At 45.9% G+C, this 26,944-nt stretch overlaps 1 protein-coding gene and 2 long non-coding RNA genes across 5 annotated transcripts in view; 1 reads left to right on the top strand and 2 right to left on the bottom strand.

Annotated features, from left to right (window-relative positions):
* The window catches only part of LOC146354181 (uncharacterized), a 35,979-nt gene extending 27,526 nt beyond the window's left edge, over positions 1-8,453 (bottom strand). Inside the window, exon 1 of the long non-coding RNA XR_014788325.1 lies at positions 7,383-8,453. This is a non-coding gene — a long non-coding RNA (uncharacterized LOC146354181). The remainder of the gene's footprint in view (positions 1-7,382) is intronic.
* The window catches only part of PMP22 (peripheral myelin protein 22), a 38,679-nt gene continuing 18,862 nt past the window's right edge, over positions 7,128-26,944 (top strand). The window contains exons 1-3 of one of the 3 annotated variants that reach the window (XM_084838347.1): positions 7,128-7,294; positions 10,356-10,456; positions 12,207-12,306. In XM_084838347.1, coding sequence (XP_084694473.1) covers positions 10,379-10,456; positions 12,207-12,306 — 178 coding nt within the window. In that variant the 5' untranslated portion in view covers positions 7,128-7,294; positions 10,356-10,378. Of the gene's footprint in view, positions 7,295-7,343; positions 8,727-10,355; positions 10,457-12,206; positions 12,307-26,944 lie in introns of those variants that run through there. The other 2 variants (XM_084838348.1, XM_084838346.1) reach the window with 2 other exon arrangements.
* The window catches only part of LOC146354179 (uncharacterized), a 142,216-nt gene continuing 128,280 nt past the window's right edge, over positions 13,009-26,944 (bottom strand). Inside the window, exons 3-4 of the long non-coding RNA XR_014788324.1 lie at positions 16,040-16,216; positions 13,009-14,404 (exon numbers count right to left, since the gene is read on the bottom strand). This is a non-coding gene — a long non-coding RNA (uncharacterized LOC146354179). The remainder of the gene's footprint in view (positions 14,405-16,039; positions 16,217-26,944) is intronic.

The following is a 26,944-nucleotide window of genomic DNA, read 5'->3' as shown; positions in this document are numbered from 1 at the left end:
TAGAAGGGGAAGAAATGGAAGCAGTGACAGATTTTACTTTCTTGGGCTCCAAGATCACTGCAGATGGTGACTGTAGCCATGAAATTAAAAGATGCTTGCTCCTTGGGAGGAAAGCTATGGCAAACCTAGACAGCATAGTAAGAAGCAGAGACATCACCTTGCCGACAAAGGTCCGTCTAATCAAAGCTATGGTTTTCCCAGTAGTAATGTATGGCTGTGAGAGCTGGACTATAAGGAAGGCTGAGCGCCGAAGAATTGATGCTTTCGAACTGTGGTGCTGGAGAAGACTCTCACGAGTTCCCTGGACTGCAAGGAGGTCAAATCAGTCCATCCTAAAGGAAATCAACCCTGCCTGCTCATTGGAAGGACAGATACTGAAGCTCAAATATTTTGGCCACCTAATGCGAAGAGAAAACTCTCTGGAAAAGACCCTGATGCTGGGAAAGACTGAAGGCAAAAGGAGAAGGGGACGGCAGAGGATGAGATGGCTAGATAGCATCACGATGCAATGAATATGAACTTGAGCACGCTCCGGGAGAGAGCGCAGGACAGGAAGGCCTGGCGTGGTATGGTCCATGGGGTCATGAAGAGTCGGACATGACTGAATGACTGAACAACAACAAAAATGCCACTGTACCTTGTCATGGCTGGTTGTAAAGTGAGCTGTGCAGGTTGAAAATGGCTGTTTAAAAGCAGCCATTACTTTGTTGTTACAGGACATGGGGGCTTCCTGCTGCACTCGGGGCACCTCTATACCCCTAAAATCCTGCATTTAAAACGGGGCTTTCTGCTTCCATTTTAAATGCAGGATCACAATGACTCCCTTTTTCACATGCTTCCTTTTCTCCCACCCCCTTCCCCCCTCCTTCTCCCCTGTAGCTCAGTCTTCCATTATCTTTCACTGATTTCGCTCCTCTTCTTGCCCCCTTTACTCTTTCCACAGAAGAAACTCAAGCAGAACACAGCGGGGTAATTTGATAGCTCATTATCTGCGATCTACTTAAAAATGGAACAAAGGACATTTAGTGCAGGAGATGCCTTGAATGATCACGGCGTCATGTAAAGAGCACGCAAACTTCCGCAAAGGAGCCATCTCAATCGCAGGATAAAAGTGCCGTGTGAAGGAGCCCTTGGAGCGCTAAGCACTAGTAGCCCCAAACTTTACCAAAAACTATCAGAATTGAGATCAAATAACAGCTTTTTTTAAGGGCGTAGTTGAATCCCATCGTTCAAGGATGGGGGACATGCAGCCTTCCAGACGCTGTTGGACGGCAGTTCCCATCTTCTCTCACCATTGGTTATGCTGGCTAGGGCTGATGGGTGTTGCAGCCCACCAATATCCAGAGGGCCACACATTTCCCACCCCAACTCTCAGAATGAGTTGTCCTTACCATCCCTAACAGGTTCAGGAAGAAATTAAATAGGGGCAGCTAATGCCAGTGCAGACAGCCAGAACCAGAGCTGTTTTACATCAGCCAAATGCATTCAGATGCATTTTTGTTAACAGAACAAGGCAATTATTTACAAGGATTAGTGCAGGTAAAAGACAAAACTCTTTAGGGTAAAGCATGTGTGTGACAGAACACAAAATGGCTCTGCAACCAGAAATGCAAGGATTCCAGAACATCTGGAGGGCACCAGACTGGGGGAAGCTACAATAGAATAAGGAGGAGCATCCCCAATAAGTCGTCTAACCTCCCAGGGAAAACTCCCACAGTGCCTCAACTGCACATTTCCCTGTCCACACCAGCAGTGAGATTGGGCTGCTGTTCTGCTCTTTCCCTTCCCAAGAGATTTTCTGCAATACAAAAAAAAGAAGAAGGAAGTGGCACTCAGGAAAACATGAGAGGGTTACAGGAGGATGACTTAATCATGTGGACGCAGCCACCCATGTTGCAGTCATTCACATGATCCACATGACTCACATGTTGCAGTCATCCACATGACTCACATAAACTAGAGTGAACAGGGCATAGCCATTCCCCTGCAAATGCATCATCTGGAATCACCCCAAGAGTTCTAGGCAACAGAGGGACAAACTACATGTTCTGATAATCACATTGGTGGAGCTGAGGCTATTTGTTTTACCCCAGCAGAGCTGTGTGCAATTCCAATTTGGATCAGGACCGGCACAGTATAAAACCTTCCCCAACCATTTCCCCCCTGAAATTCCATCCTCCCTATTGAGGGGTTGTTAAAAAAAAACAAAAAAACAACTCCACTGGGGTCAATGGAGACCTTTTTCTCCCCCTCCTCCCCTGTAGTGTGTGTGCACGCATGTGCGTAATTTGGGAGCAAAAGTGTGTGTGGAGGGGGGAGGTTTAATCCTTCCTTCCCTAAGGACAGTGGTTCTGATTCAAAGTGGGACTGCATGCAGCCACCCTGGAGTAAAACAAACAGCCTCAGACCCACCAACATGATTATCAGAATGTATAGTTTGGCCCAGAGATTTAGTCTTGTCAGCTTTACTTGGACCAGTTTTAATCAGTATTGTCTACTAATTGGATGAGTTTGCACATCATGCTAAGCCACTCTGCAAATAAGACAACATGGGATGGTTGTTTGCTCGCTAACTTCATAGACGATCAGATGCTCAGTGGCTTGCCATGCCTTGTTTCCTCCCTCAGTCTTCCCACTGGCTCCCAGCATGTATCACAGGCACCTTTGTGGAAAAACGCCTTGTTTCCTTGGTCCCTACGTCAGCACCCTTTCTGCAATTGGTCTGCTGGGGTTGCCAGCTCCTGAGGGAAGCTCCCCTCCCTGCCTGCCTGCCTGCCTGCCCCAACTGCTGCATCAGATCACCAAATGGAATCAATTTTCTGAGCGCTTATGAATGCGGTAATGTGTTTGCAACCTTTTTTCCCACAGGGTCTTGTGCAAGTGCACAAGACCTCTATTTAGCCCAGCATACTGATATCTCCCTCTTGTCAATGTCCTTGTCAATTTCATCCTTCATTTCAGCACTTCCCAGCTGGCAAACACCTTTTTTCCCATTTTCTTTCTTTCTTTCTTTCTTTTTTTGAAAGGGGGGCTTTCCATACTTCTGCAGTGATCACACACAGCCCAAAAGCACAGAAAGTGCAGCACCCAGCCAGTTTCACCCCACACACCCTCATGCTTGTTGCTTCGCTCCACTGTTCTCTATTGTTAGCTGTCAGTGGGTTACAGAACAGTGAGGCAGATGGCTAAAAATATGCAAATTCCATGGCAGAGCAGTAAAGCTGAGGGAAAAAATATGCAAATTCCATGGCATTGCAGTGAGGCAGATTGCAACAAATATTCAAATTTCATGGCAGAGTAGTAAAGCTGAGGGGGAACTTACACAAATTTCATAGTGGCAGACTTCCAAATCTGCACATTCGCACAAGGCCGAAAATTTAAAAAATACAATTAAAAAGGTTGCAAATGCATTTTGGACACTCTCCAGTGTCATTTCTTCTCAATTTATAGGAGTATGGGGTGAAGGGCACTGACAAGGGATGAGGGAGGATGGTGGTGGCACTAGTGAGATCACAAGGAGCAGCAGGGTTTTTCACTGCTCTTGTGGAATGCCTCAGTAGCGCTTTCCAACAAGCCAAATCGAAGCCACTGTGCCGGGTTCGGACATAACAAGCTACCCAGAAAACAATCCATGCTGAACAACCCAACAACAAGCTATGGGTTCTTAGGGTGGCATGTTCATGAAAAATATGACTCTACAGGAACCACACCAGCTTTGGAGATCACGATAACCCACCATGGTGAGTTGTCATGTTATGTGAACCAGGTCATTGAAAAGGTATGCTTGGAAGGTGTCAGATGGGTTCAAATCTGCAGTTGCTTCACCTGCCTCATTCTAACAGACCTAGATGGAGGTCCCCACACCAGTTATTATCCCCACATTTCCAGCCTTCCTTTTGAGGGCATCACCTTTTTTGAACAAGTTGTTGTTGCACTCCATCTTCCAGTATGTCTGTCAAGTGTCTGGACCCTTTTCAGTGTGGTTTTTGACCTGGCCATGGCACTTAAGACTGTACTGATGGCTTTGGCTGATGATATCCATGGAGGGACTGATAGATGCAGTTGCATTCTGCTGTTCCTCTTGGTTTTGCCACAGCTTTTGTGGGTGACAGAACTGGAAAACTTAGCAGGCATTCTTAGGACTGCTCTTGAGTGGTTCACCTCATAATTAGCAGGATGATCTCAGAAGATAGTAATGGGCAATTGTACATTATCTCATCAAAACATTCCCTTTACAGTCACTCATGGAGCTCATCCTATCCCTTCACCTCTTCAAAGTAGTTTTCAAGTTCAAGTCAATGTTGATATAGAGATGTGGATTCTGACAGTTCAATATGCTGCTGACACCCACCTTTATTAATCCTTTACATCAAGGGTTGGCAACCTGCTGCCCACCAGATGTTTGGACTACAGCTCCCATCAGCACCAGCCAGCATGGCCAATGGTCAGGAAGTTGTAATCCAAAACATCTGGAGGTCATCAGGTTTCCTGCTTTACATCATCAGATGGAGGTCTTTCAGTTTTGATGCTTGCTTACTAAGGACAGTTCTGGGTAAGCTTATTGAGAGACTGAATCCAAACAAGGCGGAAATTCAGCAGGACTAGTGACTTGGAGGTGTGGACAGTTACCTGTCATTGGTGAGGTACACTCCTTCCTGGTCACTGAACTGCAGCCTTGAAGTGATCCGAGAAGCCCAGATTGCAGGAGTGGCTCAAAGCAGTTTGCACCAGCTCCACAGGTGAGATGGAATTTTGATACCCAAATTGTATCAGTGAGACAGCTGATTTTTTTCTACCAGAATTCAAGGTTTGCTCTCAAAACTGGAAGACCATGCTTTGGATCTCCTGCATTGAGCAGTAGATGCACCCTTCAATGGACACAAACAATAAGACCAGCACTAGCAGCTGGAACACCTGGGAAGCTGAGGAAGAGGTCTTATTGCTACAGCTACTCTGCAGCATTTCCCTCTTGCTGTTGCCAGCCTCACTTGGAGGAGAAATGGGGGAGCCAGCTGCGAACCATCTTGCCTGCTTAGAATATCTGGCTGCCAAGATCTGTGAATTATATTTAAGTCAGGCTCCTGTGGTCCCCTTGGAGTAGATCAAGACTACCAATAGGAGTGAGGGACGGGATGGCCCTTTTTAAAACCCTGTTAATTTTGCTTTTGCTTGGTACTTATGTATTAAATCTATTATAAGATTGAATTTATGCCATTTGAACTCTTGATTCCCCCACAACCTCATGAATTTGAATTTGTTGCCTTTTGTAACAAATTGTTCATTTCAGATATGATATGTTTTGTTAAGCTGATACTTACTGTGTTCAGCATTGGGCACAGTCCACTATGGAAAAGTGGCACATAAATTAAACAAAAATAAATGTTTTGGCTCTACTTTCTATGGAGAATGAGGCACTGCTAGACTTTGAAAGACCCCAGAATTCAAAAATTCAGCATGAATGCAAAATAATAATACAAGAGTTCACACAAACCCCAGATGTGGTCTTCGGGTACCACACCACAGAAGGGTCTCCTGGCTCTCTCAGTTGACCAAGTCCCAATACAAACAGTACTTCCCATACCTACGTAAGGGAGAAAATATTTATTGAAGAAAGAATATGGATATCCCTTGATATCCAAATGAGGATTTGAATTTTAGTGAGGCTGTCCAACACCAGTCAGCGACATGCTCAGTGGTCATTTGAATTTGCCATGTGCTGGGTCAGCTCAAAATATTTTGCTGCCCGAGATGGAACAGCAAATGGTATCGTCCCCCGCCCCACCCCTGAGATGCAGTACCAAGGCCAGCCAAGTTATTTAGGCACTGAAGGGAGAAAATCCCATAAGCATCCCTCCCTGGCAGTACAAGTGCAACAATAATAAATAGCCATTTGTTTTCCTTTCATAGCACCGAAAATCAGCCTGCCTGCAGTGGCTGCCTCATTCTGCTTAATCGTGGGGCCAGCCTTGTCCATGTGCACCTTAATAAAGCATAAAGAGGCAAGTCTTGCTCACTTCCCCCAGGGCAGCCCCATCCCTTGGCTTTTAGGTAGCTATTCCAGAGTCTCACTTAGAAGGCAATTACTCTATACAACACTAGCTCCAAGACAGTGGGTATTGTGTACTTGGAACAAAGTGCCTACTCAATCTTTGAAACAAACCACACTTTATCTGCACATCATCAGAAACTCAGAATGCCTGAGTTCTTCCCCCTAGAGAGCAAATGCCCATGACTGGAATGCCTTATGGAATACTTGAAGTGAAAGGGGAGTGTGTGTGTGTGTGTGTGTTGGATCTGTATGCCACGGTTTTGTGCCATGAAGTGATGGATCTGATTTTTGCTGTGCAGTTTGAGGACATAGATGAGAGAGATTTACTCCACAGGCAGTAAATTTGCGGGGGGGGGGGATCAAGAGGGTTCATGTAGCAAAATCAGTGTGGGTGGGGGGAAATAAAATATCTTTCTCTTCCCCCCTGTTTTGTTGCAACTGTTTCTCCAGTGCCTGCCCCAAAACGTACCATGTGGGAAGGACAATGCCCAATAAACACATCTGTACCACCAACGGAGACATATGAAGCCCAAACTTCATGGCTGATTTCAGCGTGGTTCAGAGGAGCACCCTTGCAAGGTGGGGGAAAAAAACCTATCACCAACATGGAGGAAGGTCCCTAAAGACTGTAGCTCTCATTCTTGCAACCAGGTGAGCTAACCTGATCTTGAAAATTACAAGTGAAGCCACAGAAGTCCTAGGTATTACGAGACAAGACAGAAGTTCCATCACCTGTAGCATCGAGTCCTAGAGCATATTTCAGCTCTGGTTTTGCCCACTTGCTTTGGTCTTTGAGCGACAGCTGTCAGAGCTGTGATTGGCAAGGCGTATTTATTGCATGGGCTGCCTGCGGGGCTGTTCATATTCATAAAGGCTTTCGGACGCTACGGTGTCAGCCCAGCCACTCCCTCTGCTCACCCCAAATAGGCCCTGCGTGCTCGCGCTGTTCCCTGCCGGGGGATAAAGATAGAGGCGCTGGCCCTTTAAATAGTAAGAGTGTTCTCTCTCAGGCCACCGTGACATATCTGGGCGTTGGAACCGGGGCTGAATAAACTGGGCAGGCACGAGACCTGCGGTTGCAGTGAAGGGTTTGGAATCAGCGAGGGCTCGCTACACACGCAGACGCGCAGGAGCAGTCTGGGGCCGCGCGGCTTCTCTTGGCATCCAGCTCCTGGAGTTTAATCCACCTGTTTCTCGCTTTCTAGGGAATACCACTGCGGAGAAAGCCCACGCTCTTTGGCCTTGGTAAGTCCACCTAATGATAATAACCACCATAACAACACTTTTTAAAAAATGCCCATTTCTAGTATAGATCGAGATTTTGCAGCCTTACATTTTATGAGGTTCGGCGTGCCAAAGCTTTGCGAAGATCACAGCTTCAGGAAACGCGATGGCTGTGTCTTAATTCGGATCTCCCACACAACACCCTCGAACTGGTGTCCCACCGCTTCGTTTGTGGGGGGATTGCCGGACAATCTTAAATGTGGCAGCCCTGGCAATAGCAGTAATTGAAAGGGCGCAGAATCCTTTTTTCTTGTGGTCGGATTCCTCTCCCTAAAGAAATAGATAAAGGAAATCTTGCGAGGAGGGAAGCTGCCTGAAGGGCTTTGCTTCAGAGAACACAGGCAGCGGCAACGCGGGCAATGGATTTTCTGGGGTGAGGAGGGGCAGGAGGCGCAGACCTCCTGGTCCGCGGCAGGAACCAGTGGTGGCTGGGCTAAGCCGCACTCATCCAGAGAGGGGAAAGCGCGGGTTTGAACGTCCGGGAATGGCGCGCCTCCCGCGCCCAAGACATCGGAGCAGCTGCAGGGCAAAGGGAGATCTGAGGTCTCTTCCTTGGGTTCCTAGCGGGACACTCCCCGCCGCCCCGGTCGGAGCGCCGGGAGAGGATGTGTTGCGCAGAGGGCGGCTGCCTTACTTCGGCGGTGTGGGTAGCGTGGATTATGATTTATCATCGGCGCCCATCTACAACCCCGAGACGCATCAAGCCGCCCGCCGCTTCTTTCTCCGGAATAGCGACGGGAGCCCCAGAAAGTTCCATCGCAGCCTTGTCGGCCCCGGTAGCATTCGAGAGACCGGTCCCTGGTGCCCTCCTGACGGCACCTGGGGATTTGCACAGCCGCAGCCGCTCGAGGACGACTGTAGCGGAGACCGGGGCTACCGTCGGAGCATCTGCCTCCCGTGGACCGTGGGCTCCCCCGCCCCAGGAGAAAAGGCGCGCGGGCCACCAAGTCTACATGGCTCCCCTGTTTTTCACGTGGCTATTGGGGTGGGGAAGGAGACGGCCCCTTCGAAACGCAGCTGTCCTGGGTTGGGTTTCTCGCGGCGCAGGATCCAGGGCAGACGTCCCCTTCGCGAAGCGATCGCGACCACCCTCCGCGTTTTTCTCCTCCTCGCCCCCCCCCCTTTACAGACGGGGCACGGCCCGCCTGCTTGTCTGCGCCGGCGTGTTAGACACGCCCCGCTTGGAGCTCAGCCGCGATTGGGGCGTTGTTCCTGCTTAAAGGCGAAACTTTTCAGTTCCCGCCCCCTACCGGGCTCACTCGGTCTTCGGACAGAGACGCGCGCGGGCACCCGCCTTCGGATCGGAGCCGTCTCTGTGGAGCCCATTATTATTTGTGGGAGAGCAAGCAGCGACAGACAGGTCGCCCGGGAGGGATCGGACTTTTGTAGAGCTGTAAGTAGCCCGCATCTGTGCCTGGGGGGGGGTGCGCCCTCGCGCCCTCTAGGGCATCTCTTAGAAATCAGCCCCTTTGCTTCTACGATTCCTGCGTATTCTCTTTCTGTATATATCACAAGTCAGCGACAGCCTGTTTTTCAATTCTCTCCCCCCCACCCAACGCCGCCCGAGTCAGCATAAGTCTAGGGGAGCCGCGGTGTGTGTGTGTGTGTGTGGTGACGCCGGATCAACTGAACCCCCATCTGTAGGCAGGAATCGCTTGGTTCCAACTTCGGGGTTTTCACAGGCTTCGCTGCATAGAGGAAAGTCCGCTACTCTAGGCTGTGCAGGGGTTGATATAATTAGAAACGGGTTGAAACATTTTAGCACGTAGATCTTTCCCCCTCCTCTACTTTCCCCCGCTCTGGAATTCCACTCCTCATAACAGTCGCTTGGCAGATTTTGAAGTCTGTGTAACGCCGGGGCGGGGAGAGAGAACGCGCATGACTTTTTTGGTTTGCTTTTAAATTGGGAGAGCTTTTCTCCCCCATCTTTTCTACCTGGTTACAAAGACCCTTTTTGTGATTTTCCTGCTGCAGCTATCTGCTCAGCTGGTGGTTCTGAATCTACAGGACTTGTCTGCCTGCACCCCCCCTTCCCATAGCTGCCAGCCTAGAAACCCACCCCCACCCAAAGAACCTTGCGTGCGTGTGTGTATATGTGAGTTTTATCCCACCTCTGTATTTGTCCAGACAGTTTTGTCATCTTGTTTAGCAGCAGCGAGGGTAGCTGCCAGGCTGAGCTTGTGGGGTTGGTGGTTTTAATGGGCTCCAAATGTTGATTATGGAAAGGAGAATGGTGGCTTTGTGGCATAACGGTTTCCATTCCCCGCCTCCTAATCCCCTTGAGCCACTGGAGCTCTGCTCCAAGCGGGTGTCTCTGTTTTCCTACTTTATTTTAGACCTTGCTTTAGAGGCTATTTCTAAAGACCACCTTCAGAAAACAGATAGTTTAATTTTTGTCTGCTGTCTGAGGAGCCCCCCCCCCCTCCCCGCTCTATGGAAACTTTGAGGAATGTGATGGCGTTTGAACTTCCTCCATATGGCAGGAGTTGCCATAAGCTTTCCAAATCTGGAAAAAATGGGATCTGGTCCTGGGGAGGGAAATAATCCAAGGTGTAATGTTCTAGTGGGTAGGGAATTTTGCATCATTTTCTTGCGACCACTATTTACCTCTGTTGGTGCAGTGAATTGCCCAGTCTTCCCGGGTCTGGCTTATTTAAAATCTTATCCTTTACTCGTGGAACCTCGCAAACGACTTGGAATTCTTCAGTCACACGAGATTTGACTTCTCTCTTCAAATGCTTTCATCTTTTAGATGTCCCCGTTAAATCGAAAACTTTTGCTCCCCCTTCCACACACATTCTTAGCCTCCTCCTGTTCATGAGGTGAAGGTATAACTCGTGAGTGTGTTCACCCTCCTTAAACTGAACCTTATGGTGTGTATTCTGTCTCGGAGGCACCCTCTGCTGTTCAGTTCTAAAGGATGGGCTTGCTTCACTATCCCAAAATACCAGTGCATGCAGGCGGCTGGCTAGCTGGCTTCTCCCCCTTTCCTTAAAGGTGTTTCTTTCTTTCTTTCTTCCAGATCTATCTGACACTTTTGCCAAAATGCTGCTTTTGTTGTTGGGAATCATCGTGCTCCACGTTTCGGTGCTTGTCCTTCTCTTCGTTTCTACCATTGTCAGCGTAAGTACCAATGCCCCCCCCCCCCACTGTTGTTTTCTAAACTCCTTTCATACCACTAAAGTGCAGAGTGACTTCGGGTGTAGCAGTAGCAAGAATCTATTCGGTTAAGACGCTGAACTGCAGACCGGAAGGTCGGCAGGACAGCAGTTCGAGACCCGAGTGCCGCGTGACGGAGTGAGCTCCCGTCTTCAGTCCCAGCTCCCGCCAACCTAGCAGTTCGAAAGCAAGACATTGCAAGTAGATAAATAGGTACTGCCTCGGCGGGAAAGGTAACAGCGTTCCGTGCACCTGGGTGTTCAGTCATGCCGGCCACATGACCACGGAAGCGTCTTCGGACAGCGCTGGCTTTTCGGCTTAGAAACGGGGATGAGCACCGCACCCTAGAGTCGGACATGACTGGTTGGGGACACCTTTACCTTTTTATTCCTAATCTCTACCTAGTAGTAGTTTTATTGGAATAAATGGCTTCCCATTAAGGGTTCACAAAGCCGCAGTTGTATGCACCGTTATTTAGGGGTCAGTCTCATTGATCTTAATGGAATGTCCAAGTAAACATGCATAGGGTTGGGCTGTTTCATTTATTAACCCAGTGCTCCCACATGGGATTGATGGGTGTGTAAATTGCACTTCTTTTCGAGAAAAAGTGTGTGGGAGCTTTAGCCCAAACGTAGCTCCCAAATAGCTTTATTGTTCGCATTGCACAATGCTAGATACTGGCCAAATAAGCTTTTGTGTTTCAGAGAATGTGTATTTTTAAAGTATGGGAGCAGTTTGGAATACGTGAATCCGTTTTAGGTATTTTTTTCTCTCTGTTTGTATAGTTAAAATGATAGTGTGTTTCAGAGAATGTGTATTTTTAAAGTATGGGAGCAGTTTGGAATACGTGAATCCGTTTTAGGTATTTTTTTCTCTCTGTTTGTATAGTTAAAATGATAGTGAAGCTGAACTTCTAAGCACAATGCTTTGCTAACTTTGAGCCAGGGTTCTGCCCCCAAACTGATTTGGAATGCTAGAGAAAGAGTACATTTGAGAATGTGCAGAGTAGTTTTCTCCCTTCTACTAAGTAATCACAGTCACCCACCATATAGCTAGCATTGGGGAGATGCTTCCAGGCTACCTTGAGCCACTTCATTTTAGAAATAGCTACTCTAAATAGCCTTAGGTAAAGATATGGCAATGCCCCAATGTAATTGATTGTGTGAGTAGCTAGTTCATTGCAGCCATGCTTCAGTTGTATCCTTTTCCAGAAGGTCTTCTAAAAATACCTGACAGATGTGTTAGGAGCATGTGCAGAACCATTCTCATAGCCCTGCCACTGGGAGGTGAGGGTTGAGGGGAAGTGGATTTCCCTTCCACTGTGAGATCTGGCAAAGGCTTAAGAGCTTGTTTGTTTTTTCTCTTGATCTCTTTTTTGCAGCTGAGTCAAAGGAATGAAAGAACAAAGCAGACATCTTTCTCTCCACAGTCAATTTAAACAGGGATGTGTGTATCTGTGTGTTTACTTTTTGGTGGGGTGGGGGAGTCTACTTCATGCCCGGAGATGCTTAGAAAGCATTAAGTGCCTCTCTTCGCTGTTAATTCATTCATTTCAGGCCTTAAGCACCTTGAAACTATTCAAGAATGAATATGCATGTGAATGTGCACATGGGGAGATGTATCTACTTAGTACAAGGTTTCCTTTAGCATTCAGTTTCAATTTTGCTCCACCCGCTTCTGGGCTTTCCCTCATTTTTCTGCCTTTCTCTTTCAGCAATGGCTTGTTGGGAATGGATACACGGCAGACCTTTGGCAGAACTGCACGACCTTAGGGGTTCCGAGTTCATTTCATTGCTTAACATCATCCACGAATGGTGAGAATTCCAGTTGCAACTGCCCTGTTTTGCCCTCCATACCCCATCCTCAGAACAATGCTTTTTACCATTCTTCTACCATGATATCTTTTAGAAATGGATGTTAAAACAGGTTCAAAACAGGTTAAAACAGCTGGGATTGTTTAGCTTGGAAAAAAGGCGAGTAAGAGGAAACATGATAGAGGTGTACAAAATTATGCATGGAGTGGAGAATGTGGATAGAGAGACATTTTTCTTGCTCATGTAATACTAGAACCTGGGGTCATCACACAAAGATGATTGGTGGGAGATGCAGGACAGATAAAAGGAAGTCCTTCTTCACACAGTGCATAGTCAAACTATGGAATTCACTACCACAAGATGTAATGATGGCCACTGTGGCATTACATGTCTATATATAATGAGTCTGTGGTTATAGTTATGTCTCTGTGTTTTATGTTGAGCATTTCTATGGTGAAAGATGAGTGGCTGGAAGAATGGTGGATTTGCATATGATTGGTTGAGTGACTGGAGGGAGGTGAAGTGTGTGTGCTGTATAAACTGTGCTTTCCTGTGAGACAGATAGGGATGAGAGAGGAATATGATTTAGGATTTTAGGATTTAGAACACAGAGAGAGAGAGAGAGAGAGAGAGAGGTCTGTGGGGATTTGTGAAGTGATTGAGAGTGTGATCTAGAGAATGGTTTATGAGAGAACATATATTGATAAAGCCATTAAAAGTTACCTGTTTATTATTCAACAAGTAATTTGCTGTAGTTAATAAAATTTATTTGTTGAACCAAATCCTACACCTTCTCTCTGGGCTATGTAAGGGGAAGGTAATAAAGGAAATGATACAGATGATATAATAACAAGTATGTCCTTGCAGGCAGAGGACTGAGTGGGTTGGACCTGAGCCTTAAAGGTTCTGGTGGCGGTGTGATGGTGTGTGGGGAAGGTGTTTCCTGCTTGGGGTGAGGAAGGCCTTAGAGAAGGGGAATTCTCATTGGGAAGGGGCAAGAATGCCACAGCCACCAATTTGGATGGCTTTAAAAGGGGGTTAGACAAATTCCTGGAGGAGAAGGCTATCAAAGGCTACTAGCTGTATGCTACCTCTGGTATCAGAGGCAGCATGCCTGTGTACACCAGTTGCTGGGGAATATGGGTGAGGGGGTGCTGTTGCGCTTGTGCACTGCTTGTGGGTTCCTGGCCGACAGCTGGTTGGCCCCTGTGTGAACAGAATGCTGGACGAGATGGACCCTTGGTCTGATCCAGCAGGGCTCTTCGTATGTTCTTATGATGTGATAATAAGTTAGTCCTGGTGGTTTATTGCAGGTGCAGTTTGGGTATGTTTCCCCCACTGCTAAAACACGTGTTGCTCAAGGGATCTTCCCATTTCCCACCTTCTCAGCAAATCCAGCAGCCTCATCTGCACTATTTATTTATGTATTACATTTCCACACCGCCCAATAGCCAAAGCTCTCTGGGAGGTTTACAAAGATTAAAAACATTTAAAAATACAATATACAGATTGTATACTATGTGGGTCTGACATCATTTCTGGGTGAAGATATCAACTTGCAGACTTTCCCCCCCATTTTTTAAAAAATTGGTTGACTGTCCTTTATTTAAGAACATGTGAACTTATGGTACCTGGTCTGCTGACAGAAAAAAGGTATTATGTGTGAAGTGAATTGTTCATCTAGAGATGGCAGTTTAAGGCATAATCTTGTGTGATGTACTCTGCCTGCATCTCTTTACCTACCTAGCTACCAACTACTTTAGCATAACCTTGATGTTTCTTTTGGGACATCGTAGCCTTGCTCACTGTGTTTTGAGTCTGATAGTAAAACGAGTAATGCAGTAATACCTGTCTAGGCAAGAGATTTTGAGTGGGTAGGAAGCAGGAGTGGGTAGGAAGTCAATATTCTGGACTTCAACTTCCAGCAATTCTGACCACTGGCCATTCTAGCAGGGGCTTCTGGGAACTGAAGTCCCAAACATCTGGAGAGCTCCTTTCTGCCTACCCCTGGTGTAGAGGATATGGAAGTCAGGGATGGGTGAATCTGTCAACTTTGATTTCTCATTCTTCCAATTTGGTTTATCCGGAAAGTTGAGAACTAAAAAAAAAAAAAAAAAAAATTCACATGAAAATTCATATGTATTCTTCTGCACTTCTCTTAATACCTAAAATTGTATGCAATTTTGCCTCATATATATATATATATATATATATTGCTAGCAATTTTCTTAATATAATGTATTTTTGAATATTATTTTCACTAATGTATGCATTTTTGTGCACTTTCCCCTAATATTCACTTTTTCTGCACTTTCCCCATTTTTGTATGCATTTTTTGACTGGAGAACTCCTTTGCAGAATTCAGTGAAATGCAAATTTCAAAGGATAAGTGAGTTTTGGTTTGCGTATTCACATATTGGTTTGAAAGTGCAAAAATTAGGTACATTTGCATTAAAATGTGAGCCAAGCAAATTTCTCCCCCATTCCTAGTAGAGCACAGAGGTTTGGACGGGAATATTATGTACGCTAGGTTATAGTGGTGTCTTGTACATGAATGAGAATTGTAATATGTTTGGCACATTAAGGCTGTAATCCTTTGCACACTTCCCTGGGAGTAAGTCATATTGTGCACAGAGGAACTTACTTTGGAGTAAACATGCATAGGATTGTGCTGTAGAAGTTGGTATTAATTGGAAATCTGGGACCTGTGTTAAGGGAAGTCATCATGGAAATGTGAGTTGTCACAATGATTTTGTTCCATCTCAAGGTGTCTCAAATAACTTTTAGTAGCACTTGATTGAATCTTTGTTTAATATTACTCTCTGCAGCTTGTTCACACACTTCACTTTTGGTTTGTAGCAAAATATTTGAATATAGCTAGAAGTGTTTTGTTTACAATTCAGGAATTGGATAATTCAGAGAGGTGAATTCAGGAATTGGATAATTCAGAGAGGTGAATTCTATCCAGTGATCATAGAACTATTTTTCTGCACTCAATGATATTTGAACCCCTGTTGTAATTAACATGAGAATGCTATGGAGAGTATTTTTGACTGCATAAGCATATATATATATATATATATATATATGTATGTATGCACAAATCTTTTACTGCATATGTAGTATATGTATAAGCTTATGGCTACTTCTGCACTTCCAAAAAGGGCTTGCCAGTACCTAAGAAAAGAAAAAAAGACAGTGAAATGTAAGGCATCCATTGCTTCAGGGGCTGTGATGACCACTAGTACTGATATCTGGATTACACAAATTTATGGCACGTAGGTTTATCAATGACTATTAGCCCATGTACACTTCCCTGGGATCTGCAGCGAAATGTTGCAACATATCCCCACCCCCTGTTCAGGGCTCCAGCCGAACTGTAGCAGAAGGCTTGCAGTGCTGTTCAAGTGTTGAGGCTGTTCAGTCCCTTTCTAGGGATAGGAGTTCTTTTTTGTGGGGGTGGGGGGAGGAAAAGGGGAAGCATTCCTTTCTTTCCCTCACTCCCAAGGCCTCCCCCATTACTGTGCTAGACGGTGCTAGAGGACTCATGTTTGGGGCTAGCTGCCAGCCCTGAATGTGAGCATTTTATAGGTACTGTGTATGGGGGGGGGGGGTAGTTCTGGAAAAGGGAAAAGGTGTCCTTTTTCCTTTCCTTCCTCTTGAAAAATCCTCATATAGTGCAGGGGTGGAGCATCTTAATCACACTGCCTAATGCTCCCTCCAGGATACTTACTATAGGTGGTTGGGACTTTAGAAGGTAATTTCTGCTTCTCTGCCGTCCCTTAGAGCCAGCATTGTGCAACAGCTGGGCATTCACGATATGGTCAGGCAAGTGGCGAGGGCCCACATCCCAGCGGGAGCCTACTGACAAGAGCCCCCTGGATTTGCTCCTCCTCTTCACTGTTGCGACCTGCAAGCAAATGACAGGAATAAGAAAAATGATGAACAATAGTAGTTAGTTACAACAGTGGTGAGAAGGCAGACTCACTGAGGGAGGGGCCCATTGTGTCTTGCCCAAGGGCCCTCCAAAACCTGGTGCCAACACTGTTCTCCCCCCGCCCTAATTTCCTTTTCTGCCCCCTCAGGATGTATGGAATACCCCTTGGTATTCCATACATCCTGGAAGCTCACAGGTCCTCATCATGCTATCTATTTTTTAAAGTATTTAAATATTTATTTTAATTTAGAAATTTACATACTTTGCTTCAAAATAAATACCATGAGCTACCTGAATTCACCATGGCTTTAACCATGATGGCTAAAAATGGAACCTCTTCAGTTCATAGGTGATATACTGCTGATTACCACATGCTTGGAACAAGCAGTGGGGGCAGGGGGACCTGTTTCCATTATGACCTGCTTCTAAGGGAGCAATCCTTTGGCCACTAGACACTGTCTAGAGGGCCATAGGATATGCTCTTTTCCTGGAACTGACCTCGGAGCCCACGCTCCGAGGTCGCTTCCCAGAAAACCAACCTCCCCCCTTGTCTGCGCTGCCTCCGAGGCAGCGTGGAGAAGCCCTGCCCTCTGCACTCATAAGAGGAGCGCGGAGCGACTGAAAAGGGCTGTTCCGGGGCGCGTTCTGGGGTGGGGAGAGTGGAGCTGCACATATGGCACATCCAATGTGTTGTATGGCAACTTCCTCTCCTGGTCGGCCCCCCTGCTGCTGGACAGCCGAAAACAGCTGTCTAGCGAAAAATAGCAAGGCAGGAGTTATGCAGAGGGCATGATCCCCTGTGCCTCTCCTGCCTCGCTTTGGATAGGTGGTCACCTATCTAGTTAGGATTTCGCCCTAGGTGTTCTAAAGGCACCTAGCAGGCTATTATTGACCACTGGATGAGATTGACATTTCTTTTGGTTCAGCAGGACTGCTCTTATGCATTTGTAACTTGCAGCTATACAGTGCAGGGTGAAAGTATCCCCCACCCCATTCTCCAGAGTTGGCTCCCTAAATCTAGGTGATCTAGGCTGGAGCAGAATTTTGCCGGTGAAAGGAAGTGGAGAGAAAAAACAGGATCAGAGCAATGACCCAGACTGACCCCTTTTTGATTGGCTCTTTGCAAATGCTCACTGACTTCAGGTGGCTCTTCCATCAACAGCCATTATGCTCCACCCAGCTCAAGTTCTTGTATTTCTTGGCAAAGGTTTAAATGAATGTCTTGGTTGCTGACAGAGCAAATGTTTCAGAATTCCAGGAGCAGTTCTAATTTGTTCTTACAGGACACCAAAGAAGGAGTTTCTAACTTGCGTATTGTGCAGCAGCTAGGCATTCAAGAGTGGCTGTTGGTCATCTTACTACTTGTGGTTTGCTGCTTCTCTGAGGATGTCCGTAAGGAAATGAAGCTAAGTGCCCCATGCATGTCACAGGCTTCACTGCCTCTCCCAGCTCTAAGGACATGTGGTTTTGAAGCCACTTAATTATTATAGATGTTCCTTGTCAGGACCAACCCAAGACATTTTGCTGCCTGAGGTGAAGGAGATGATGTTACCTCCCATTCCATGGACAAAAGCTGACCAGACTGGCAGTTGAATCTTTCTTCAACACTGGTGATGGGACAACGTATTCCAACACACCTGAGGAAAGCAGGCTAGCTTAGGAGGTGTTGGCCAGGTTGTGTGGCAGGTGTAGCTCTGTCCTCCCAAGACCTCACTGCAGCTCTCTGCTTGCCAGCCTTTACCTCCTGATGCAGCTGCCTCACTCTGCCTAATGGTAGGGCCAGCCCTGTTCCTTGTTTCATCATAGCTACACAAAGGATGGAGTTCCTCCAATCATAGCTGGGCTGAATAACTTCACATTGTGTTACCATGAGATTCAAGTCCCGTGGGTTTTCATTTGGTCTGTTACACAGTGTGAACTGGCCCACTTCTGTATACCCTGCAGGCCTACCTATTCAATACTATAGCTGAACTGATTTTGGCCTTTTCAGATCAGAGGTTTAGAGTTGAGTTTTCATTACTGTTTGCTCATAACTGATATGAAATCCATGCCCTCAGATGTCTGGGGCCTTGAACGTTTTTTGGTATTTTTAGGGGAAAAATCCATAACTTGAAATAATGACCTTACATAAGTCCATTCAATACTTAAGAAACTGGGAGTGTATTCCGAGTAACTGAGGGTGCTTTCAGAAAAAGGCTCTTATGATGCCATCACCCTGCCTCATTTGAGGCAATTTACAGGGCTCCAGAGGATGTTATCTTCTACTTGTGACCCTCCTGTGTTTTCCTACTGCTTCCTCTGTCTTTTTTCATTAACGCAGAAAATCTGTTAAGGGTGTGATCCTATGCATATTTAGGCAGAAAAAAAGTCATACAATTCCCAGCATTTCCCATCCAGCATTGCTGGCTGGGAAATGCTGGGAGTTGTAGGACATTTTTTCTGTCTAAACATGCATAGGATTGCGCCTTCAGGGAGAAAAGATGGAACAGCTGCTCAGTGCCTTCTGGTTGCTAGCGTCAGGACCCCTCCATCTGGAAGCATCCCTAAAAAAACTGTTTACATAAAACCAGGCAGAATAAATGACAAAGAGCAAGCTGAAATTCATGAATAAGTGGCAAATGAAATAATGCAGGTAGTTCCACTGGCTCATTATGGGGGGAAATCCAAACAGCAAATATAGTACAATACCTTTAATATCCGACTAGGGCTGCACTCCTAAACCCACTTAATAGGGAGCAAGTCCCATTGGACATAGCAGGACTTGCTTCTGAGGGGACATGCACAAGTTTGCATGGTAAAAGTTCCAAAGTCATGAGCTAGTTTTCAGGTGTGTCAGAACTCTTCATGAGGCTGGGTGTTAAAAATGTAGGGAGAAGAGGAAAAAGACATGGCTTGTAAAGAGCATGGTGGAAGCTGTTGTCTGCAGTATATGGCAGACTTAAGGTGGTGATTCAGGGAGCTCTTTGCAGATTGCTCAGTCACATTAGTATTTTCTCTGAGTGCACGCTTACCCAGCAGAGACTGGTGGCTCTGATTTCAGTGGGGCTGTAAGTCCATTCTGGGTTTCAGTCAGAACTCTAAAGAAGCTTTCAAAGGTACCCAATAGGCTCAGCACCTTGGATAGCTCCTTTAGAGTGCTGGCTGGTCCTGACTGAAACCCAGAATGGATTTACACCCCCACCAAAATCGGAGCCACCAGCCTCTATTTCACTTACCTCTTTCCTTGCATGCTCTTTTTCTTCCCGGAATTAGCCCCTCCCAGCTTTGTTTCTCCCCATGGAGGCAGGGGAGAAAAGAGTTGAGTACCTGTATCTTTTCCCCTGAGAGATGAAAAGCAGCTTGGAGGGAGGATTCAGTCATGTGATTAAGATGCTCCTCTTGCTTCACAGAACAAGAGATAAGTCAGTCCCCCACCCCACCCCACCCCACCCCACCCCAGCAAAAGTCCAGCATAAGTTGCAGCTTTCTACAGCTGCTTTGAGTTTTATAAAAACAACCCCTCAGGGAAAACATGCAGCTGAGGCATGTGTAGTTTGACCCTAAATTAGTCTATTTTCAGTGTAAAAGATTTTGAGTTGCACCAAAGCATACTGGGATGGAACAGCAATGCCCCCTCTCTTTGTAAATATGAAAGCCAGCAATTACTTGGATCTGCCTCGAGCAAATTATATGATCGCTTTAATGCACTGAATTCACTTTAATCCACTGAATTCTTGTGAAATTTTGGGGTTTAATGAGTAGTCGAAGATGAACTTATCTCTTGCCATTTTTGGAAAGGAATGATTTTTTTTGGTCAGGTTACTACCGTTTCTGCCCTAACTCGTGAAAACATAGTACATTAGGAATGAAAGCCCCGTACAGTTGAAACTGAGAACAAAACGTACATTGATTTGAACACACTCGGACTTCCCACAGATGTCAAAAGCAGAAGACTAATCTTCAAGTGTTAAAAATAGCAGGCTTACTGCTTAAAAAGAGGTAAACTTGTGGTCATGCAGTGATGAACCATCACGTTGCTCCCAGTTACATGGCGTTATATCTGGTGTACCTCGCTGTGGCATGGAGGTAGCTGGAGTTTACAACAGGATCTGAAAATCAGTGGGATTTCCCATTCAATGTTAATTGTGAAGTAAATCCAAGGAATGATGCTTGATAGGAATTGGTGCCACAGAGCCCAGACAAGCTCCCGGGAAATGAGATAATTGTTCATTCCCTGGGAATGAGTTAGTTATAGTTATAATGGTGCTTTGGGTATGGTAGTTCATCAGACTTCCCCAACCTGATGCTCTCCTGATGTGTTGGACTACAAATCCCATGGCCAATGGCCAGGAGTTATGAGAGTTGTGCTCCAAAACCAGGTTATGTACACCTGCAATATGTCATCTCGGAACCACAATGTCCCCATACAACAGCCTTCCCCAACCTGGTTCCCTCCAGATGTGTTGGACTACAGCTCCCATTGGCCATGCTGGCTGGGGCTTATGGGAGTTGTGGTCAAACATATTCAGAGGGGATCAGATTGGGGAAGGCCTGCCATGCAAGATGACACTTGGGAACCTGAGGTTGGCTTAGTGAGAGAAGGCTGCACGTCCACCTAAATTTACTTCTGCTGTATCACTGGGAGCACCTTCTCAACTGTAGCTTGTGTCTCTAGAATACTTGGTTCCACACTCACACAGTTGGTGAATTTAAGCATGCATATGGCATGCAGGGAACTACTTTTGCATGGTGGTTTATTTTTTATTTTTAAAAAGACCCTGTGGGAGGTTTACGAAGGAACTAGGGATAACTTGGCAAAAGCAAAGAAGTATAGTCTATTTCTTGGTGGAGCCCTGTGATATTTTGAATTTAAAATACCCCACATTGTGGGTGCTCCATGTTGGGAGGGTTCTGCTATCAGGCTAATTTTAACTTTCTAAAAGCTGCAAGGCCCATGACTCCTATTTTTCAGGAGAGGGAACCCCCTGCAAAATGGGCGTGTGAAATGAATGATGCTCTCTTGTGCCTCTCTGCTGACCCCTAGTGCTACCAGCTCTGTATACATGTGCTTGGATCCTTCCGCATTACACTGTAACAGATCCTCATGCGGCAGTTATGCCCTTAATCTGCATTTGGTGGCATTAGTTTGGATACGACTAGAAGTGCACGGTAGGAAAGCTATTTCAGAGTCACTCATGCAGGGCAGAATTTGGCTGTGCTTGTGCGTCAAATAAAGTCTCTCTTCTTAATTGCTTCCTGCAAATCAGGGACCCTGTTTGCACAGCTGGGAAAGCTGAAGGACTTATTGCTCTTAGCAGTGGACATTTACACTGGAGGCAGCTCCAAATTTCACCAAGGGGTGGAAAAGAGGTACATTTCTTAGCCCAAAGGACAACCACCATTAAATACTCACCTTTTGTTTTGGATGAGAAGATTCTTTATGGCTTGGGATGGATTGAAGCAGAAGGGAAGCTTATAACACACCCCTCCCCGACATCTCTGGCCCGTAAACCATGTCTTTTCTTCTGCCAGGTCTCATAACCGAGGCAGGCAGGCACAAAATGCGACCCACTCAGACCTCTCTTACAATTGGCCATCTTATCCTGCCCGTGAAATCACTGTTGGCACAAATGGCGTTCTGCTCTTCATATTGATCAGCATGCCAGTGTTCCTGGTTGAGCTTGACCACTCCATCCCTATTCTTACGACGAGGGAGCAGCAGCAGCATCTATGTTTTGCGCTGTGGAGAGCTTGTGCAATTTTCCGAGTGTTTGCTGGGTGGCTCCTGGAGAGATGGCATTTTCAGTGGCTCCCTTGCACCCTAATCCTGGAACTCCCACCCAGGGCAGATCTCCCAGGTGCTTCTGTCATTAGCCTTTAGTCACCAGGCAAAAATCTGTCCTGTTTGCTCAGGCTTTCGGTGGGCAAATAAATTTCTTGGATTTGTTGAGGGTGTGTGTGTGGTGTGTGTGCTTTGTGTCTCTCGTTTGTCTGCCTCTCTTCATTTAAATACATCTTCCTGATTTTTATTAGCTGCTTTTAAAATTATAATAATAATTGTTATTATTGTTATATTGATGTGTTTGAGACCTTGTTAGGCCATCATCGGTACCAACTATGGCAGAAAGGGGGCATGCTTGCTTTTTTTAAAAAAAACAATTGGGTACTTTGAAATAAGTCCTGTCAAGTTCAGTGGGGTTTGCTCCCTAGTGGGTATGCATGTATGATCTGCAGTCCTTGAGCTTCTCTAGGTACTTACTTCTCTCTCTTTAGCAGCCTAATTCTCATATTGTTTCACTTTTCACTATAACCATCAGGCTTACAATCTTGTGTTTAACATATGAAAGCTATGATTCCTAGGACTCTTAACATAAGCCATGGTGTTCATACAGTGCTTACTTAAACTATAGAATTTGCTGTCAAAAGATGTAGTGATGGCTGCCAACTTAGATGGCTTTAAAAGAGGATTAGACAAATTCATGGAGCAGAAGGCTATCAGTGGCTATTAGTCATGATGGCTATATTTTACCTCCACTATCAGAGGCACTATGCCCCTCAATACCAGTTGCTGTGGAACATGAGCAAGAGGGTGCTATTGTATTCATGTCTTGTTTGTGGGCTTCCCATAGGTATGTGGCTGGCCACTTTGCGAACAGAATGCAGGACTAGTTGGACCCTTGTTCTCATTCAGCATGGCTCTTACGTTCTTGCGTCTCAAAGTGATGCATGTTTTCTGTTCGTGGCCTGTAATAAGTGGCCACAATCCAACCCCTTCTGCACACCAAGAGAGGAGTGCCAAGACCCCCACCCCCTGCCCTGACCCTGGACGTGCTGGCCTCCCACTGCAATACACCCAGGCATTCCTGATGTGCTAAGGTCAGCCATATTTTACTTACATGCATCAGTAACCTGCCAGTCTCCAGGCCATTGACACCGCTCCTGCTGGGAGTAACTCCTCAATGTGGGCCTGGAGAAGAGCAGGCCACTAGATGTATATAGGTGAGGTGCCGAAAGGCCTTGGCTCTTCAGGAATGGTGAGACATGTTTCAGCACACCCAGTGTGCGGCTGAAGCCGGAGAATGTGGGTATGATCACAGTACATTCTACATAGAGTGCCTCCACCTTTCACTGGCCCATGCTCAGAGTAAGTGAATCCATAACTGATGTTGTCAACACGGACGCAAGCTCCTAATGCAAAGCTGGCAACATTTCAAGGCACAATTGATTAGTATCTGAATACATTCTGGAACACTACTGAAATAATAGATCATACCCCTTTCCAAGAAGTTGCTGTAAATTGGGAATTGGTTCAGCTGATTTCTCTTAAGAAGCACCACTGGGAAGCAGTCTGGATTTCACCAGTCGACCACAAAATTGGCATGAGTTTATGTGAATGCATTAAGGTCTCCTCCTGTTCCCCAGTTCTATAGAGTCTAAAGCTTCTTCTGTTGACTTCCATAGGTAAATGGAAGTCAACAGTGGTACTTAGCATTCATAGACTATTTTTCTTTCAAAAAAACATCATCAGTGACATTGTAGTCTCTATAGGAGGGGAATGCTGAAGTACTGAGAGCTTAGAGGTGACACCTTCAAAAGAACATGTAGATTATGTTAGGGTTTACTTTTATTTTCAGAACTGGCAATACAGTCTTTTGTTTCGGTATGAGGAGACTTTGACCAGCAGGCAAAATCCAGGAGTTGATATGCGTCTCTCTGCAGTTGCCAACTCCCAGCAGGCCTGCTGCAGCAAATAGCTGTCCGCAACAGTCTCTAAAAAGCTTTTCATACCAATCAGCTGCAATTCTGTGCATACTTACCAGGAAGTAAGCCCCATTGAACACACTGGCACTTACATCTGAGTAAACCTGCAGAGGGCTGGGCTGTGCAAGACATCTCCAATATTTGGATTAGGCGGAACATGTTAAGTATTGTAAAGAAAGCACCGTTGATTGGTTTTGGAGATTTCACTTCAACTAGTTTAGAGATTTCACTTCAACTAGTTTAGGGATTTCACTTCAACTAGTTTTGGAGATTTCACTTCACCTAGTTTAGTTCAGTTCATCCTGTCCACACTTACTTGAGAGTAAGGGCATCTCTACACCAGCCTAAAATCCTGCATTTAAAATGGGGCTTTCTGTTTCTGTTTAAAATGCAGGATCACAACAACGCCCTTTTTCACCTGCTTCCTTTCCCCCCTCCCCTTCCCCCCTCCTCATCCCCATATCTGAGTCTTCCATCATCTTTCATTGATCTTGCTCCTCTTCTTGCCACTTTTCCTCTTTTCATGGAGGGAACTCAAGCGGAACACAGTGGAGTAATTTGATAGCTCATTATCTGCAATCTATTTAAAAACGGAAGAAAGGGCACTTAGTGCAGGAGGTTCACAGTGTCATGTGAAGGGCCCGCAAACTTCCGCGAAGGAGCAATCTCAATCACAGGGTAAAAGCTCTGTGTGAAGAAAGCCTTAGTCTCCTTGGCTTTAAAGACTTCCTGTTCAAGGGAACAAAGCAAAGTCTTAAACTGTGTGAAATGCAAACCTTTTAGGGCATTATATTTCAAAACCAGCACTTAGAACTGCACCCAGATGGTAGATTTAAGTCACAGCACTGTTGTAATGTTGATGACATAGAACGGGGGTGGGCAAAAGACAGATTGGTAGACTTGCTGTAGGTCAGCCTGGGTTCTGGGTTCCAGTTGTTTAACACAAAAGGCTCCTGTCTGAAGTAGGTACTTAAAATCCATGTCCTGTAGTAACTCACATTTAGATCTATACTTGTATATTCACTTCATCCCAGGGTTTGGCCCATGGGGGTAGGGGTGGGTAGGAAAGGTGCTTTATGGACCTGGATCTGCCTTCTGACCTGACATTTTTCATTTGGCTCTACCCACAAGCTACTATCTTACCCCTGGCTCAGGGTGGTGGACCTTGAGTTTCTAGCAATCCCCCCCAAAGTAAATCCCATGAGCCTAAAGTCTCGCCACATCTGCCTTGAAAATGCTGCCTTTTCTAATTTAACACATCTTGACATCCTTGCTTTCTGTAGGATGTAGTCAGAAAACTCAACCCTGCGGGTGAAAAGGATGTATAACTAGGCAATAGGGCAGCGAGGAAATCAGCCCCCCCCCCCGGCCCCGCTGCCCTCCAGATGTGTTGGGCTGCAACTTCCGTCATCTGCCATCATGTCGCCAGAGAGCTTCAGCTATTGGGCAGTATAGAAATTAAATAAACAAACAAATAAATAAATAATAAATAATAAATAATCTCCAGCCAGCACACTTATTGGCTGTGGTGGCTGTGGATGATGGGAGCTGTAGTTTCACACATCTGGATGGCGCCAGGTTGGAGAAGGCTGATCTAGCACAAGATCTCCTGGCTTCTCCGGACTGTGCGGAAAATGCATTATTCCACAGCCTTGTTTCTTCTCTACCTATAATAGAGTTTGCTTTCAGTGGGAGTCAGCCTTCACGGCTGGAACATGCTTGTTTGGGTTGAGTACATTCTTGCCAGTTAGGATCACTCCTCAGCTGATCAGAATGCAACAATTGCAAGTTCAAATGTTGTACTCATAGTTTAGGTTGTCCTGCCAGACATTCCTCCTGTAGACTTATTTCAGGAATTCAGGATTGAATCCCACTTGTACATCAAAAGATTATTGGTCGCATTCCCTGTTGAAGCCACACCGCTGGAGGTGACGGCGTAATGCCAAAGTCCCTGTGAATGACAAGCTCTTGATTGAGACTAGATGTCATTTGAAAAAATGCCATCTCCGGAGGCTACAATGTATCTCTTCTCTCCCCGTCCTTTCCTCTACTTGACAACATTGTCGGAGAAATCTGCACTGGATTCAAATGAGTTTGAATTTCTGTGACTCCAACCTCTGGATTCTGCAACTGACCAGCTTTTTCTGAGTCACACAGATCAAAATCTGTACATCCCTAGTCGATATCATAATTTGGCACATTTTTCGTTCAATAAAACAGAACCCCAAATTGTGGAGACTTGAAAGGCTGTGGAGCCAGGGCGGCTCCCTCTTCTCATTGCTTCTGCTCCAGCGCCCTTTGTGCAGAGACTTAAGAGGTGACGCTTTTCCTTGGCAGGGAGATCAGTGGCAGAAATCTTCACTTGATAAATTTCCATGTGTGTGACTGTCTAGAAGTCTAGGGTGGTAAGAGAGTTTGCGACACAAATGCAAGGATCTCAGCAACACTACTTTTAGGAGTGTTGCCGGCTTTTGCAGGGAGGGGCCTAGCTAGGGCTCCTGCGCCTTCCCTGACAATTCGGTGATGGGAAAGTCTTCACCCACAGACCTGTTGCTCCTGCTGTATTACAAGCACTGGAGTCTCACCGGGTGCTGCGCACCCACTTGTAAGGCAAAACCAACAATTGATCCTTGTGTGTTCATGTTTTCATTTGGTCATAAGCCACCTGCAGTTGTATGTGGAGACAAAGCACTTTAGAGCTTGCGTGCGTCTTTTTAAAAAAGTATGCAGTAGTCTGTAGTGTTGCAAAACATGTCAGTGCTCTGAATGTATTCTCATGCTATCACATGCTTCTATTAACTCATTTCCTTTTATGCAAGGAAACCAATGTGACCTAATGGTAGTAGGCTGGAGTTGACGCTTAGAGAGATGGATTCGAACTCACCTAGGGATGCTTGCTGTTTCTTTTAATGGTTTGGAGCTGTTCCTTTTAATGGTCTGAAAGGATGTTCCTTTTAATGT

Source organism: Heloderma suspectum, chromosome 2, assembly GCF_057233095.1.
Source record: "Heloderma suspectum isolate Gila_16-S chromosome 2, 16-S_ref, whole genome shotgun sequence".
Classification (NCBI taxonomy): domain Eukaryota; kingdom Metazoa; phylum Chordata; class Lepidosauria; order Squamata; family Helodermatidae; genus Heloderma; species Heloderma suspectum.
The sequence above is the reverse complement of the archived record's forward strand: the minus strand, read 5'-3'. Positions and strand labels throughout refer to the sequence as shown.